This window comes from Electrophorus electricus, chromosome 6 (assembly GCF_013358815.1).
Source record: "Electrophorus electricus isolate fEleEle1 chromosome 6, fEleEle1.pri, whole genome shotgun sequence".
NCBI classification, from domain to species: domain Eukaryota; kingdom Metazoa; phylum Chordata; class Actinopteri; order Gymnotiformes; family Gymnotidae; genus Electrophorus; species Electrophorus electricus.
In genome coordinates this window covers 27,397,034-27,413,800 of record NC_049540.1, presented here as the reverse complement: position 1 = coordinate 27,413,800, position 16,767 = coordinate 27,397,034, and the positions used below count along the sequence as shown (strand labels likewise).

At 45.8% G+C, this 16,767-nt stretch overlaps 1 protein-coding gene across 2 annotated transcripts in view; it reads right to left on the bottom strand.

Moving 5' to 3' along the window:
- Nucleotides 1-16,767, bottom strand: part of dym (dymeclin) — a 56,832-nt gene that overhangs the window by 18,227 nt on the left and 21,838 nt on the right. The window contains exons 9-14 of one of the 2 annotated variants that reach the window (XM_035527042.1): nucleotides 15,324-15,509; nucleotides 14,526-14,704; nucleotides 13,581-13,706; nucleotides 12,246-12,359; nucleotides 10,406-10,500; nucleotides 4,121-4,226 (exon numbers count right to left, since the gene is read on the bottom strand). In XM_035527042.1, coding sequence (XP_035382935.1) covers nucleotides 4,121-4,226; nucleotides 10,406-10,500; nucleotides 12,246-12,359; nucleotides 13,581-13,706; nucleotides 14,526-14,704; nucleotides 15,324-15,509 — 806 coding nt within the window. The remainder of the gene's footprint in view (nucleotides 1-4,120; nucleotides 4,227-10,405; nucleotides 10,501-12,245; nucleotides 12,360-13,580; nucleotides 13,707-14,525; nucleotides 14,705-15,323; nucleotides 15,510-16,767) is intronic. The other variant, XM_035527043.1, reaches the window with a different exon arrangement.

Sequence of the window (16,767 nt, the reverse complement as noted above, 5' to 3'; positions counted from 1 at the left end):
ACACACCCACCCACACACACACACACATTCTGTGTTCATCTTTCTCACTATGGTTCCCACTTGTAGCTCAATTAAATACGGAAGACCATAATTAGCAGGCTTTGATTCTGTCGCCTGACATTTGGCCTGCACGCTAACTCCAGCCCTCTGGTGGGAGACTGAAATAATTTATGTGCTATTCAGAGCTCAGACAGAGATTAAAAACAGGGCAATTAACAACTATGAGCACCTTATGAATGCTTATAAATACTTTTGGTGGACACAGAGTCTTTATGTCTTCCACAATACTAACAAAATGGTATTGGCTTATACCAATTCTGTATTCTACAACTACAAATTGGACAAGAATTGGACATTGCAGGTCTACATCACGTTTTGTAAAGGTTGGAGCTGACGGAGGGAAGGATCAAAGATCATCTCTCAGTAGTCGGGTCTCAATTCCCGGATCTTTTCTACCCTGATCACACTAGCTGGTTGGTTTAATAGGCAAAGTGGGGTGAAATGATAGCCCAGAACGTCTGTGTGTCGGTCACGCTTTCATTAAAGGAAAAGTCTTACAGGGCCAGCTGCTGTGCACAGGTTCACAGCAGGGGTAACCGTGTGCGTGTGTGAGACTTTGTCTATCCAAAGACTACAGACAATCCACATTTGACTGGACAGAGATTAGGGACTGGAGAATTAACAGGACACCATGGCTATGCCTGTCTATTCCACATTGGTGGTGGGCGAGAGGGAGGGACTGTTTCTCAGTGCTGCACTGTAGCCCTTCCACACCCCTTCTACATCCCATCTGACACACTGACAGACAGCCAACAGGAGGAAAGCCCCAGCCTTCCCAGTGTACTCCAGGCTGTCAGCGTGCTTGAATCATGCATGTATGCACTGTGTGGTGAGCAGCTATGGATTCTCTCTAGCAGAGCGAGAAAGCATCAAAGCAACAGGGCTAGTGCACCTACAATGAGGAACTTCAGGCTACTCTCAGCAGAACACACACACACACACACACAGAGAGAGAGAGAGAGAGAGAGAGAGAGAGAGAGAGAGAGAGAGAGAGAGAGAGGAGAGAGAGGAGAGAGGAGAGAGAGAGAGAGGAGAGAGAGAGAGAATCCAGTACAGGATGTGGTAGGTTAAAGACTCCAGACCAGCATTTCTCAATGCAAGACCCATAAACTTCACTTACCAAATCCTCCCCCTGAAATTTCCAAATATACAATAAATAAATAAATTCACCCAAAATGCTTAAAATGACCACACTTTCATTTTCTGCTCACTCTGCTGCATTGGACTGTGCCGATGGCTGGGATTACAGCATTCCTGCCTGAACCATAAATGGCGTTGCCCTCAATTCTGAGAAGTAATGGCTTACCACATCGGTTACTCAGACAGTCTGATGCAACCAGGTTTGTCAGACAAGCACTGTAATTGTGAAAGAACTCCTTTACCTTTACCTGAACTCCATTACTTCACTCTACTGCTTTCAAAATGATTCTAATTAAAGTCGAGCTAACACACATCCAGCCAACACGCATGAACATCCATCTAAAACACATTTAGCACCAAATTAAAACATCTACAAGTAACTAGTCAGTGCAAAAGAGGTTACAGTTACAGTCAACGGTTTAAACTGTCACTGGGATTTAGGAGCCCTCGTGCTATTCCCCTTCTGGAGCAGACCAGCAGTGCCAGGTAGGCTGCCTGGGCGCGGGAGGCCTGGGCCTACTGGCAGAGCGCAGGCTAGGCCCTGGCTTTAGGCCAAAGCCTCTCGTATGGGTTCCAGTGCTCCACGCAATCGGAATACTCGTATTACACCAAGGAATGTGCGTGCGCGCTCACACACACACACACACACACACACACACACGAAGACGCATGGTATGATGGACAGGACTTGCAGAGAAACAAACGAGGACTAAATTTTCACACGCTATTCAGCTGTCCACCCTGATGGCCCCACCCATCTCTGTCAGTGACCAATTACAAACCCACATTAAACAAACATTTGCCCCTTATTCTGCTAACCTTGTCTTATTGATTACCTCTGTCTCACGAGCTCCAGTCCCTGCACTCCCTCCCCACACACACACGTACGCCAGCTGCTCACACCTACCCTGGCCTCTGTTCTACTATATCTGGACAGAAGGAAAGAGAAAGTGAGAGAGTGTGAAAGACAGTGAGAGCGAGGGTGAGATTCATACGCACACACACACACACACACACACACACACCCACCTATACATCTATACCCGCGCACGCACGCACACACACACACACTTAATAAATGCAAGTTCTGAAAACTGATGTATTTATACTGGGCCAAGTGGAGTACACGGTCAGCCAGGCTAACAACAATGAAATGTGTGCACACACATACACAGATGCACATTTACCTTACAATGGGTAAAATGTAGTTTACACATGTGTACCCAGAGGAGGAGTGGGGGATAAAACCAAGACCTGAAGCCAAGAGATGAGGTGTACAGAGGAAGAGCAGTGGAAGAGGATCACAGAAATGGTGGGGTAGAAAATACACATCAGGGGAGTACTGGACCAAAGCCTTCCCATGCAAAGACAAGACTGCCCTGCCACAATACCACACACAACCCCGCCCCCCCAAACAAATACACAGGAAGACATTCAAATATGTCTAATAGCAGTTGCACAAGCACAATTTGCATTTTATAAACAGGTTATATTTTCATTATAAAACATTTTGGTCCCTTGACAGAGAGTGCAGAGTAGTAGCAAACTCTAGTCCTCTCTGAACACTCTTCAAGTGTGTGTGTATGTGTTTTCTCCAATGCTTAACATGAAGAAAATCCCTCACTGATACTAGTACCATTTATACTGGAGCACACAGAGAGAATATGAGGTGTGTGTGTGTGTGTGTGTGTGTGTGTGTGTGTGTGTGTGTGTGTGTGTGTGTGTGTGTGTGTGCACATGCACCCTCTCACACCCACAGCAGTATCAGAAAGGTGAGAACGTGGAGAAGACTTCTGTTTGGGTGGTGTGATTTACATGTGAGGCTCTGAGCATCACTTGTGCCAGACATGGTGCAAGTCTGAACAGTGACGTGGTGTATTAAACAAAAAAGCCAGAGAGAAAGAGAGAGAGATGAGAGCAAAAAACTGTGTGATATATACACATATATATATATATATATATATATATATATATATGAGAGAGAGACAAAGACTAAAGCGAGGTGGTCGACAGAAGAGGAGCAGGAGCAGAGGACTGGTGTGAACGCAGGAGAGATACAAAAGAGATACACCAGTGTGAGAGGACCACTAATGAGGAGAGAAGCCAGCCAGACACACTCGGACGTCTAACACACCAGACGTCTGCAGAGGGCTTTGGGGTGGGTGGATGTGTGTGTGTGAGAGAGCGAGTGAGAAAGTGATACAAACATCAGTGCTACAACATATACGCAGACAGTACAGAACATGAGGACTTCTATTGATCTTGCAGAATCAAGGACCTCTGGTCGACACTAACGCACCCCAGGCCTTTGTCGGCGCTCCACAGATGCCATGTCAGTCCATCTGTCTCGAAACACACCCACCCACACAAAAACACCCTCGACCCCCAGACATCTACACCCCCCTGCTGCCGCCGCCGTGGGGTGCGTGACACCGCCTTTCCAGCTGATGTAGTTAGCCCTCCCCCATCTCCCAGGGCTGCAGCAGAGAAGGGCCGACAATGGGACTCAGGGCTGTCTTCTGTAAGCCCCCCCCCCAGGAGACTCTACCTCTGCGTCTGCCTTCAGAACCACAACCAGTAGCACCCAACATGCCACATCATCTGGGCCTCAGTGACTCACCTTCAGGGAGGGATTACACTGGATGGGACAGCCATGAAACCATTGCCACTACAGCCTGACGGCACAATTTACCACGACAGTGAGAGGCATGGCAGAAAGAAAAAACAAAAATCTGGCAAATCGTTTCCACTTTCACAAGCAGTAGTGTATTTGTGCATGGTGTTAAAGAAGAAGAAGAAGAAAAAAAAAAAAAAGGTTTTGTCTCATGAGGATGAGAAACCAACGGTCACTTAGTGAATGAATCCACCCACACTTTAGCCTGCACTTCCACTCCCCTCCTGAAGGGGCGCTGCTACTCACATAGTCTGGCAGGGCTGTGCCGTCATCCGCTCCCAGAGTTCTTTGCAGAGACTGTGTGGCCTGCTCCAAAACCTTATTGTGCTTCTTAGATAGCAGAGCAAACAAGCTGTGAGAGAGAAAGAGAGAGAGTTAGAGTTAAAATCACCCAATCACACAATGACCAAATAATGCAAGTCTCTCTTTAGACAAAAATTTGATCAGTGTGTTCTGCTTGACCATGCCTTTTACATTAAGGGCAGGAAATAGGAAGATGACATTCTGATGTTTTCATTCAAAGCCCCAGCATATGCTCATGTCTGCGTGCTCCAGGAGCCTGGTGTAATCTCACCTCCCAGGTTCAATGGATGGACAAAATATGCACAGAAAATATTATGCAGCAGTAAACGTTCATTTCAGGCTCTAGCCTCTGCAGGCCCTGGTTGCTGTGTGGTTCTTTGTCAGTTGTTTGGGTCCAACAACATGTTCAGTAGCAACACACAAGACCATACTTGTGTGCGCGTATGCGTCTGTGTAGCCTATAGCTGAAACCCTACTGACTCACTACTGGTCTCTCTGTTTGGTATCTCCGAATAAAAACCTGACAGGTCGTAGCGATACACAGCCTAGCAGTCCTCATCACCTTCACAGCCCTGCAAAAAACACAAAGCTGGACTTACCAACACTCAGAGTGGAGAGTCAGTCTTATAATTTGTTTTAAATATGAATGCCATCGTTCAGTTCCTTCCAAAATCACCACCATGATCACCATGGTCAGCAGTCAGGGTGCTGGTAGGGAGTGGAACCTCTATGCTCAGAGCTGGCCCACAGAGGCAGCTCGCTGGACTGTCTAAAGTGGCCTTCAATCCTCGATTTAGAAGTGGACACTGCATGATGTAGATGCTCTGTGTGTGTGTGTGTGTGTGTGTGTGTGTACACGCAGAGCAGTGGATGGAGGTTAAAAGAGATTTTATTCATGCAGTGAGTGTGCGCGTGCACTCGCGCGCGCGAGAGAGAGAGAGAGAGAGAGAGAGAGAGAATGCCATTTTAGCCAAGTTAAAAGGAGCCACACTGCACATTTAAACATGTTTCAGACCAGAGAGCATTATGGGAAATGACTAACATGACTCACACTGATGACCTCATCAATCATGACCTGCACATCTAGCCTTGAGTGGTAGCCTGGACATGAACTGCATACAGCCTTCACAGAAAACACTCGTGCACGCGCGCACACACACACACACACACACCTGACATTTAACACACAAAAGTTAAAGCAGGTAGATGAAGCAGTGCCATTGACCCCTGGGTGCAAGCAGAGTGAGAGGTGTGTGTGGACGCGGCGCGCTCAGCTCCCTCCCTGCCTTGTCCCTCATTCAGACTCCAACGAAAACAGCCCATTATCTGTAAAAATCCACCAAAGACGTACACATTTCTGCTTGTTCCAGAGACTGCAGTGTTTCAGCACGGCCCAAAATCTGGCCCATCAGCTGCCCTCGTTTCTAGTTGGACTTTTTAAATGCAGCAGCAGCTTCTCTCTCTCTGCCATACGCCTCAGGCCCCGCAGCTGAGTACCGCAACTGTCCTGTTCTGCACCACTCTGAGCCTGCGTCAGACTAGCAAATCTGCAGCCACGCTTGGTAAAACATTAATCTACTTACCACAGAGACGCAGAACACCACCACTGACAGAGGACAACCGTGTTTTCCCAAGTGCTTAAACAACATAAATGTTATTGGTACAGTTTCTCTGTAAATAGCACTCTGCAAATAGCATGCTGATATGAAAAAAAACAATGGAAAACAAGGTTTGAGATGATCAAATTTGAGTGAAGTGAAAATGGTGTATTTGAGCACATTTGAGCACATTTAAGGGTTCGCTTTAACAGAAAGAGATTGCTGAGCTCCAGCGCTATTCAAAACATTTAAAAGGCACAGTGGCCAAGTGTAAGATTCTGTAACTCCTGCTTTATAAAACATTAACAAAACAGTGAGATGCATACAGGACATGACTGAGAGTGAAATCAAATGACACGTGCGACTTTCGTAAGTTGGAGGGAGGTGATATTAACTGAGGGAGCGGTTGTACAGTCAGTCGTCTTTATTAGAGCCAGACGGTAAAGTGCCAGGTGGTAGCGTCTAGGCAAAAAGAAAAGCAGGGTACAGAGTGGCAGACTGCACTATTGTCCGTGTGTGTGTGGAGTGGGAAGGGTGTGAGTGTTTAGGCTAGACAGAGTGCCTGGAAGCTGTGTCACTGTGACCTACTGACACAGCACACTGCCTGTCCAGAGGCACACACAGTGCTCTCAGACTGACTGTTCTGCCTCCGTTTGAACGTTCATGCGCATGCGTGTCTGTCTGTCTCCCTCCCTCCCTCCCTCCCACACACATCCCCAGACAAACGCATCCAAACATAAAAACATTTGTGCCTCTCAGCCACTTTATCCCATTGGTCCTCTTCTCTCCTTCCTCCCTGTCCTCATCATCCTCAACACCGCTGCCTTGCTTCCACTTTTTTGGAACCTTCCTCTCGCTGACCTTTATCTATTTTTACACACCCCCCGCCGCCATGTCTGACGCGTGCTAGTGGAAGCCCCATGTGTGCTTGCTGGCAGAACAGAACTCTGCAGCACACACCCTATGATGCCCGCCCCCCCCCCCGACCTTGCCAGGCTCCTGCAGGGTTTTGCTTACACACAGACACACAGCTGAGAGACAGAAGCCTGGCAACAGACTCCTGGTTGACAAGTATGGTTCATGCTGACTGATGTTTTTAACATTACAATGCGCTACGCACATAATTGTGAAGTTATAAAGACTAAAAGTAAATTACTGTGGGTTTGCGCTTGTACACACACACACACACACGGTGTCAGTAGGACATAATCAAGGACAGCCATGCGGCAGTATATCAGTCATTTACACTGATCACGGGACCTGCAGGAGATGGAGGAAAGTGAAGTCTGTCAGAGTGGAGATGGGGGAAGTGTTAAAAAAAAAAAAGTTGGTCTCCCCCCACCCCCCGCCATTCACCAGGTATTCAGAGGCAGAAAGCAAAGATCATGGGCTTCCTGAAATGTCCCGAAGATCAAAGCAAGTGTTATCAGCTTGAGAGCGACGACAGCAAGCATTAGAGTGCCTGTGCCTGACCATCGTCAGCCCAGTTGAGTGACAGCAGAGGTTCGAGATCGACTGGGGCGTCACTCAGGAAATCAATAACGGGCGCAGACTCGGATGAAGGATTCCTCTGGATCTGGAAAACTGCTCTCGAGGGGTAGGTTAAATCATTAGCGGGAGGGCTGCCGTGTGCATCTTTATCAGGGGCTCTGCTCCGGGACACATTTTTTTGTCAGCCGAAGCCGTCGTGTTAAACGGGAAGGTGGAAGGCAGCCCGGGGAGGAAGGTCCATGTCAAGGTGCCAGCAAAAACCCCCCAGAACGTTCTGCGGTGGTCCAGGCACAGAAATCTCCTCGGTTCTCCACACCTGCGCTCACAGACCAGCTGTGCCAACAGATTTAATTACATGGCCATATTAATCGCTGGAGTTTAGGAGCCACGACATCATACCACAGAGAAGCAAGATACCGCCAACACTGGTTTAGGATGCACACTTAACAAGAATTTTAAAACGTTGCTCTGTTAGCAGAGGTCAAACCCAAACTGAATGCCGGTCTCCCCCTCTCTCCCTTCTCTGAGCAAGCGACTGTGTAGAGACATTTCTAAGAATCAAAAGATGTAGCGATAGAAAGTGGGTGAAGAGAGTGATACCAGATCCGCATCTGAGTGAAAGAGAGAGAGAGAAAAAGAGTGGAACAGAGGGTAAGAGAGTGTGTGAGAGAGGCAGGGAAAGAGGAAGAATGTGTGTGTGAGTGAGTGAGTGAGTGAGTGAGTGAGAGAAACAAAACGTCACAGAGTGTGTGGACCAGACTCAGCTCATCTCACTGTCCATAATGCCAAGTGGGACTTGTATTCCTTCTACTTCTTGTCCACACAGGAGGAAAGCCTCCTCCAGACTGGAGTACACCAGGACATTTTAATACTGAACCACTGCAAGAACACAGCAGCAATCAGGACTTTGAAGGACAACAGTGCATCAAAACACGGAGCTCTTGAATCTTAAGATGCTCAAGTTGGAAAACAAATGCATTAATAGAGCGACGAACTGTTTCTAAACAGCAGCCTGGTCCTTAGCAGGTGCAACATTCTGGCAACCCAGTACAGGCATTTAAACAGAAGAAAGGCTCTGATGGGTGAAAATATTCGTTCCGGTCTAGTACCAATCAAAACATTAAGGGCTCTCCTGTTAAAACAGATTGCCTTCCTGTATCGTGAGTGAGTGCAAACACACAAATTACACTGGACAGTACAGATCATTTACAAATCATTTACTGCCTGCTGTACCATGGAGCTCTCAGACAACAAGGAAGGCGCCAAAAGCCGCCAACAAACGGTGACAGAAATCAGACAACACACAAAACAAAACAGAACACATGATTCAAACTATAAACTAGCAGGGAAAATTCTGCCATCCCCAAGCAACTACGGGAAACAAGCTACATGCAGCCAAGCACTCTCATGAAGCCTTCATAAAACCCGCAAGCTGACCACCGATGGCTGAACGCTGCTTCGGAAGACAGTCAGTGTTTCTTAGCAAACAATGCTGATGTACAACTGTAGACTACTGCCACAGCAACAGGAGCCCTGCACGTCACCATGGTCCTGTTTGTTTCTGTGTAGGCTTCTGTTTTGATGGGCGCCACCATTTTTCCATATATGAGAGGGTATATGGTTGTGTGTGTGAGATTGAGTGAGTGAGTGAAAGACAGAGAGCAATAACCATCATCTGTTCTAGGGGCTGTCTCTTGCTGGCGGACTGTTTCACATTATTAATGAGGCTTAACTCGGAGCAAGACCTGAGCACCTGCGTGCACACAAAGCCAGGACTGATCACACACTAGGGACTAACGCGGTGAATACAAGAACTAAGCTCTAGCAAACACTGGACCCACAAAACTAGAGGGCCCGCCATTCTGCCAAACTAAACAGTGCACGAGGAAACCAGGGACAAAACAAGCACTAGAGGGGACTGACACATTAGAAACCCATTAGAAACCATCACTAGCGTAACACTCAAAAAACGTATTTCTATATGTTAATGAGCGCCAGAGACGGTTTGCGTTTCAAAAAAAAAACCTGCACGTTTCTCTAATGAGCTTTTGATCTAACAGAAGCAGTCAGCACACGCCAACGGATTGCACAATCGCGAGCACCTCCCTTATGGGTCATGTTGAAGTCGAAGCGAAGGTGCCCGTCACAGCGCAAAGCAGGCGCACGTACGAAAATCACGCACGTCGGCCAGCACTCACTTAACGGAGAACGGCACAATTACTTAATTCAGCATCAACACACACTGACCTTTGTGTCTTTGCACACGAATTTAAAAAAGTGACCCAAAGCTATCTCAGAAGCTCCCCGCTAGCGCCGCAAAACCGGCTGCTTTCAGCTGTACGGGTGTATGTAGCAAATGAACTTCTCCGAATCACAACAAAGGCTGTTTTCGCGGCTCAGCAAAAACATGGCACGTTAAAGAACGTAAAAAGATTGGTACAACGTTTCTCCACACTGGGCTACGTTTTCCCGTGTAGTGCCCCGAAGGACAGACATATTGCATGAATTGCCATTGCGACACGGAGCGGACCGAGACACGTGTCTCGCGGGGTCCATCAACGCCACGCGGCACTCTGGCTCAGCATAGGATTCGTTTATTTACTCCAACGTGAAGTCATGGCAAATCCAGTCAGAATGTAGGTTAGAACAAAGCATCACACACAGAGAAAGAGAGAGCAAAATCTATTAAGGAGCGAGGGAATATACCCGTACAAATCCCATGAACAACACAACTGGAATGTTCCAATGTTTGCACCACTCCACATGACTATTCATGAAAAAACACTGAAATGTCAAACAACCAAATTTAATAATGCCTACTACAGCAAACATCACTCTTGCCTAAATTGAAATTCATTAATTTTAGGGCTCTAGTCCTGCTAGTGCACCAAACATCATACTAAAATCACTATGTATAGTTGGAACATTAGGAACTGAAACATTCTTCATGTGTGAACACTAGATACTGAGGGTTTTTTCTAGCACTTTCTACAGACATCCTTTTAAATGGTCCATTCTTTCTAACCAGTGCAGACAAGGCCATCTGTGATCTGGCCAACAACCCAATCAGTGCTCTCTCTCTCTCTCTCACACACACACACACACACACACACACACACACACACACACACCCACCCACCTGATAATGCGCTGGGCTGCATACTGATGGAGGCAGCGGAACTGGGCTGACATGTTGGCCAGGGCAGCCAAGCAGTTTGTATGCAGGTACTTGTCCTGAAAAGAGGAGAAAAGAAAGCAGCAGTGCTGTTAATTCCACTATACATTTTTTCCTCATCATCACTGGCAGGTTCAGTTCTTAAGCACTGAGCTTTAAAACCTCTGTGCGGTCTTGCTCACTGGCAGGCCTCTCAAACTGAGTGTGACCTTCACCGTTGTTTCATACAGATGCCCCCCCCCCCCCCATCTGAGTGTACTCTGAATTAAACTGCTATCCATTAGCAGATGCCGAGAGAATGTAGGTCTACGAGAGCAAAGGAACCTTTACTGCCAAGTCATCAATAAGCCATCATTGCTATACTGGATTTCAACAGCTTGCTGCATCAAGAAATAAACAACTTTTAATATCCTTATACTAGATTTTAATTTTTATATATATATATATATATATATATATATATATATATATATATATATATATATATATATATATATATATATATGACGCACACACACACACGGCAAAAGTCATGGGACAGGAACTAGTGTCGTATAGGACCCCTCTAGTGCAGCAGCTCAACGCGGCATAGATTCCACAAGTGGACAGAAGACATCCAGGGTGGGAGGGCGTTGAGACATGCTGTCTGGATACCCACCCACAGCTCTGTGCTATTTGTAGGTGCAGGATATCAGGCGTGAACAGACCTTTCCACCACATCGCATAGACGTTCGATTGCGTTCATGTCTGGCGAACATGCAGGCCACACCATTCATCAGAACTCTCCAGAATGCTCCTTGAACCAATTCTGGACAACTTGTGCCCAAAGGCACTGTGCATTATCCTGGTGGAAGTTTTCATCATTGTGGGGGTGCATGAAGTCCATGAGGATTCCAGTAAATGACATGTTTAGGTGGATCCACCCCATGCCATGAGAACACACCCCACACCAGTATGAAACCACCAACCTACACAGTGCATTGTTGACAACTGGGATCCATGGCTTCATAGGTTCTGTGCCACACACGAACCCTACCATCAGCCAGAAACTAATGGTACCGGGACTTATCGGACCACGCCATTACTGGTTCTCTTGGGTCCATTAAAGAACGTCACGAGTCCTGGATGAGCCAGACTGTGCTGTCCATTGTGGATGGTAATGCCTTCTATGACGCATTCCCGGTACCCACATGACACTACATATTGAGGAATGTTAAATGCACAACTTTGGAAATTGAACGTCCTGTCTACCTAGCACGCCACTTTCGAATTCTGATAATTCACGTTGCTTTGCCATGAGCACGCTGGCCAGTGTTTAGCCTCATTCACAAGATAACACCTACACAGGTGTGGGCATTACCAAGAGGTCCCTTGAGGTAACAACACATCATGATCAATTTGCACCACTTTTGGCATGTCTGTGAAAGAATGTGTGTTTTTCTGAAACCTTGTATGCTTAACTACAATTTTGAATATCTCTTACTACCATACACTGCAGTTACTCACCTGGAACCTTCTTCATACGTGTATATTACATGTATCTAGCTAACAAGCATGCACATATATGTAGCTAGCTATCACGCACAGACAGACAGACAGACAGACAGACGTATGTATGGCCAGACAGAGTGAGCAGTGAGTTTCATTACCAAACAGTACCTTTTAGTAAATCTATGCAGAGCATTTAGACCCAAGTACAAGAAAGCGTCTGGTTTGAGAGAGTAGCTTCTACTTTCCCAGGGGGTCTATGTGATTTGTGTATATGGTGCAGAAGGAGGAACACAGAGAGGGGAGTGAATCTTACCCTGGTCCTGGTCATGTTGAACTGAATGGTGCGAATCACCACCAGTATTAAGAGACTGCCCAGAGAAATCTCCGTCAGCACCCGCTCAGTGTACCAGTTTATATTCTTCAACATCTGAGTTAGACGGGGGGGGGAATGGACACAGTGATTTTAGTTTCTTATGCCCACTCTGGTTTTTGAGGTTGGATCATCTCAGCTGCCCTGGAAATTGTGTGACCAAATGTAGGCATGTCTGGTCTAAGCAATAGGAGTGATCTACAAGATGGAGAAAGAGAATGACAGACAGACAGAGAGAGAGAGAGAGAGAGAGAGAGAGAGAGAGTGCGAGAGAGAGTGTGTGTGTGTGTGTGTGTGTGTGTGTCGTTTACCACAGCCTCAGGGAGCCATGTAACCTGCTGAACAGTAAACTCCCTCCGAGGTTCAGCAAATCATAAACACACCGACAGCTAAAACTGACACACAGGCACAGATCTACACAAGTCACACATTTCCCCATTAACTGTGATCATAAATCACAGCCTCATTTTACTAGAGTAATACAGCAATAGGCTGCTCTTACCTCCAAGTTATAGGCTACCAAAAGTAGAAAGCGCAACTGATTTCTGCGACCGATTTCTGCGACCATCATTTTCATGTTTTAATTAAGGGAAGCGGGGTTGACGACAACAACAAACTGTTTATATATAAAATGTATTTATCTTAGTGGCGGGGGTGGCCTTGTTTCTCCGGCTTTAGGGGAGAGGCTGGGTCAAAGGCTCACCGTGGAGCAGGAAAAACAGCCCACAGGCAGAACAAGTGGATTTAGAAAGAAAAAAAAAAAAAAATCATTACGCCACTCAAATGAATTTTTAATAAGTCTGTGTTATGTTTTATCTGATTTACCCATATGCTCCTGTAAGCTGGAGCCCATCCACATCAATATCCAACCGAGAACAGCAACCCCCACTCCCCAGAACACACCCACACCCTCCCACCTCAGTACATCCTGCAGATACACTCTGTCTATTGCAGAGAGTGATACGAGGTGGAATAAGGTTAGCCTTCACACACAGGAACACACATGCATAAACAGGGGACACCCATGCCTTGTAACAGGTGTGTTCTATTGTTTCTATCAGGACAGAGTCGGGCAGATCAGGACAGCGTCCGTTAGACCAGGTCAAGGTGAGGCCCCGAGCGCTAGCACATGACTTGAGCACCGAAAAACCTTTGTACTCCACACATGCTTAGACCAAATGCACATCTGCATGCACGCTTGTATACGACTCACAAATACAAGGGAGATAAACACTATACAGGATTGCTAAAAGCGTGTGCACGCGTGTGTACACTAACCACTTCGTGTATGGAGCGGTTGAACGTGTCATCCTCTGTGAGGATGAGTAGGATGATGAGGGCCATGTAAACATGGTGGGAATTTCTCTCCTCTACATGATAGAGTATCTCCAGAATTGGCATCACCTAAAGACAGACAGACAGAGAGAAAAATGAAACATTTGACTTTTTTTTTTTTTTTTTTTACTGACCATCAGATCAACTGGGAAATGCTTGGGGAGGATTGTGTACATATTTGCACAATCATATGATCACAGCTGTTAGGGCTCTAAACTCTTAATGGCAGTCAGTCGGTCCTGTCTGCAACACAGTCTCTGCCAGGACAGGACATACCTCCTTCATTTTAGGTAGGCACACACACTTTCCTGACTAATTTTACCCAATTCATCATTTCCTTCTGAAACAGATTTGAGTGGAATTATAGATTATTAGACTATGTAAAAAAAGAGAAAGTGTGTGTGTATAAAAGAGTAAGAAAGATGGATTTTACTGTGTTAAGGTGACCTGATTGATTTCTAGTCTAATAACCTGAGAACTATCCTATCTACCTCTCTCTGCAGAAACAGAATTTGAGTACTGAACACGAAGAGACACACACACGCAGACACACACAAGAGCAAAGGAAAGAAAAAAAAACAGACTTTTATGTATACAATGGAGCTCGTACTGCTCAAAGTATTCACAGTACACAGACGTACAGAGTGCACCCGTGAATGATGCAGCCTGGTTCAGTGGGGAACACACAGGTGGGCTCCTCTGCCTGTGAAGCTCAACCTGTGTGTGTGTGTGTGTGTGTGTGTGTGTGTGTGTGTGTGTGTGTGTGTGTGTGTGTGTGTGTATGTGTATAACCCCAAGCTCCTGTAAGCTCACAAATGCAAATAGTCGTGTGTTAGGACGATGGCCATTAAAAAGGTGTGTGTGGGAGAAAGGGATGTGTACACTCACTAGGCTCTCCATGTCTGTTCTGGACAGTACATAGGTCTTGACGTTGGCATTCTGGTGCAGTAACGTGTAGAGCAGGAGGGTCGTCTGGTCTGACCTCTGCTGCTCACACAGCGCTGTGTATAGACTGTTGAAGTTGATCTGGAAGGTGTGAGGCTGTGGAGAAGGGATGGATGACGTATCTGGAACGCAAACACACACACACACACACACAACCATTTTTTTTTGGTTTTTGTTTTTGAAAAAAAGCATTTTAAGTTGAGAAACAATGGTGCAAAGGAATATTCTTATTGGCTTTCATATATGAACCGCACATCTAAAAGTGACAATCAACAGATTAGTCATTGTTATACAAATATGACGATTTCAGAGGCATGTGCTAATTGTGATACTAAATTCTGTAAGACCTAAACCTGCATTTGTGCTGTTCACTGGTGTAACAAAGAAAACCCTGTGCTCACGACAGCCACATTCAGCAGGGTTGAGTCTTTTCTGCTTTCTTTCATGTGAAGCAAAGAAACAGATACTTTGCATCAAAGAAATTCTTCATATCAAAAGAAACTGATACAGTCATGATGCTACCAAGGTAACCGCTATAGCACACAACGTTAGATTCATGAGCTAGTGCATATCAGCGACTGGGGGTACAGTGTGCAGACGCGGAGCCAGGACAAGTTTAGCAGTAGCCCTGCAGATGTTTTCTCTGCTTCCTGGCGTTTACTACTGACGTCTGTGGCTAGACTGTCCCTGGAACACCAGTGCTATATTTGAGACGTGTGACCCAAATGGCATCTAGAGCACCTTGTGTATTTTTGAAGCAAATGACAGCTTGTTTGTAGGGGTTGGGATAGTCCGGTCCATCCGTCAGATTGGCCAGGACCAGGAGCAATAAAAGGCTCTGATTGGACAACGGAAGAGGGTTCTGTTCCTGGTCCAGCCCAGATTTGCTCCCGGCTCCACCCAGCGTGAACACATTCCACAGTCCACCTGGATAATGGACACAAGGATACACATACACCATGGAGATGTAAATAAAGCACTACACCTAGGATAAAACAAACAAAGAAACAAACAAAAAACATAGCTAGAAAAACAATTTTAGGTGGTTGTGTGTGTGTGTAATATTTAAAAAAAATAAAAAAAAAATAAAAATATATATATATATATATATATACACACACACATACATACACACACACACACACATACATATACACACACATACATATACACACACAATATTATATTATATATATATATTTTTTTTTTGTTTTGTTTTGTTTTTTTCCATCTATCGGTGAATTTCTCAGAAAAACACTCTAAATAGACCCACTACCAAGAGAGAGAAAATAACAGGATACAAAACACCACGATTTCCAAAACACCGCGCTCGCACAACGATCAGCTCGCCAGAAACCGTATCTATGGGCCACAAGAAAACTACTGAGGCACATGAGGTGACGCACTATCTCCAGGAAGCAGCAGCAGCTCAGGCTGCAGGCCGAGACGTGAGAACGGTCAAATGCGGGCGGTCTAAAAAGGGATCCCGCTCGCATGGGGCCCTCTGTGATATCAGTGCCCTCGTCGTCTTTTTGTTCCCCAGGCCCCAGGGTGAAGGGCATCGTCTGGCCGATTAGAAGCCCAAATGGTTATGCAGACGTGGCCTGCACATCCTTTTGGTTTTGTAGCTGACAAAGCTACTCGGAAGCCCTACTTTCAATTCTCCTTCTGAACAGAGGCAGCCATGAACCGACTTAGCATGTCAAAATATAATTTAGCACATAATTTGTGTGAACTCTTGCTTCAAAGGCGAAGCAGTTGGATTTTCCACCAAAAGTCCTTTCGAAAAGCATACTCCTTTTGAGGTCTAAATATTCAAAAATAAATCAATGCCTCAATTCTTTGTCCAGTTGGAACCAGTGCTGAAAAAATAAAGTAATGGAGAGATGAAGGGTTTTAATCTTGCTCAAGGCTGATAAAATGGAATTCGTGATCATAAAAAGGCCCAGATAAGCGGCTGGTATGCCTTTAGGATGCGTTGCACAACCGGGTGGACAACTTCAGAAGCAGACATATTTGGGAACATTATGGACCATCACTCTCTCACTCACTCACACTCACCTGCTCTGAGAAGACACTGCTGTGTTGAATTACGCATTACCCAATCATCAAAAATTTAACAGAATAAAGAGAATCATGCCATTGATGTGCATGAACCTGCCAACCAGCAAGATACACTTCAAAA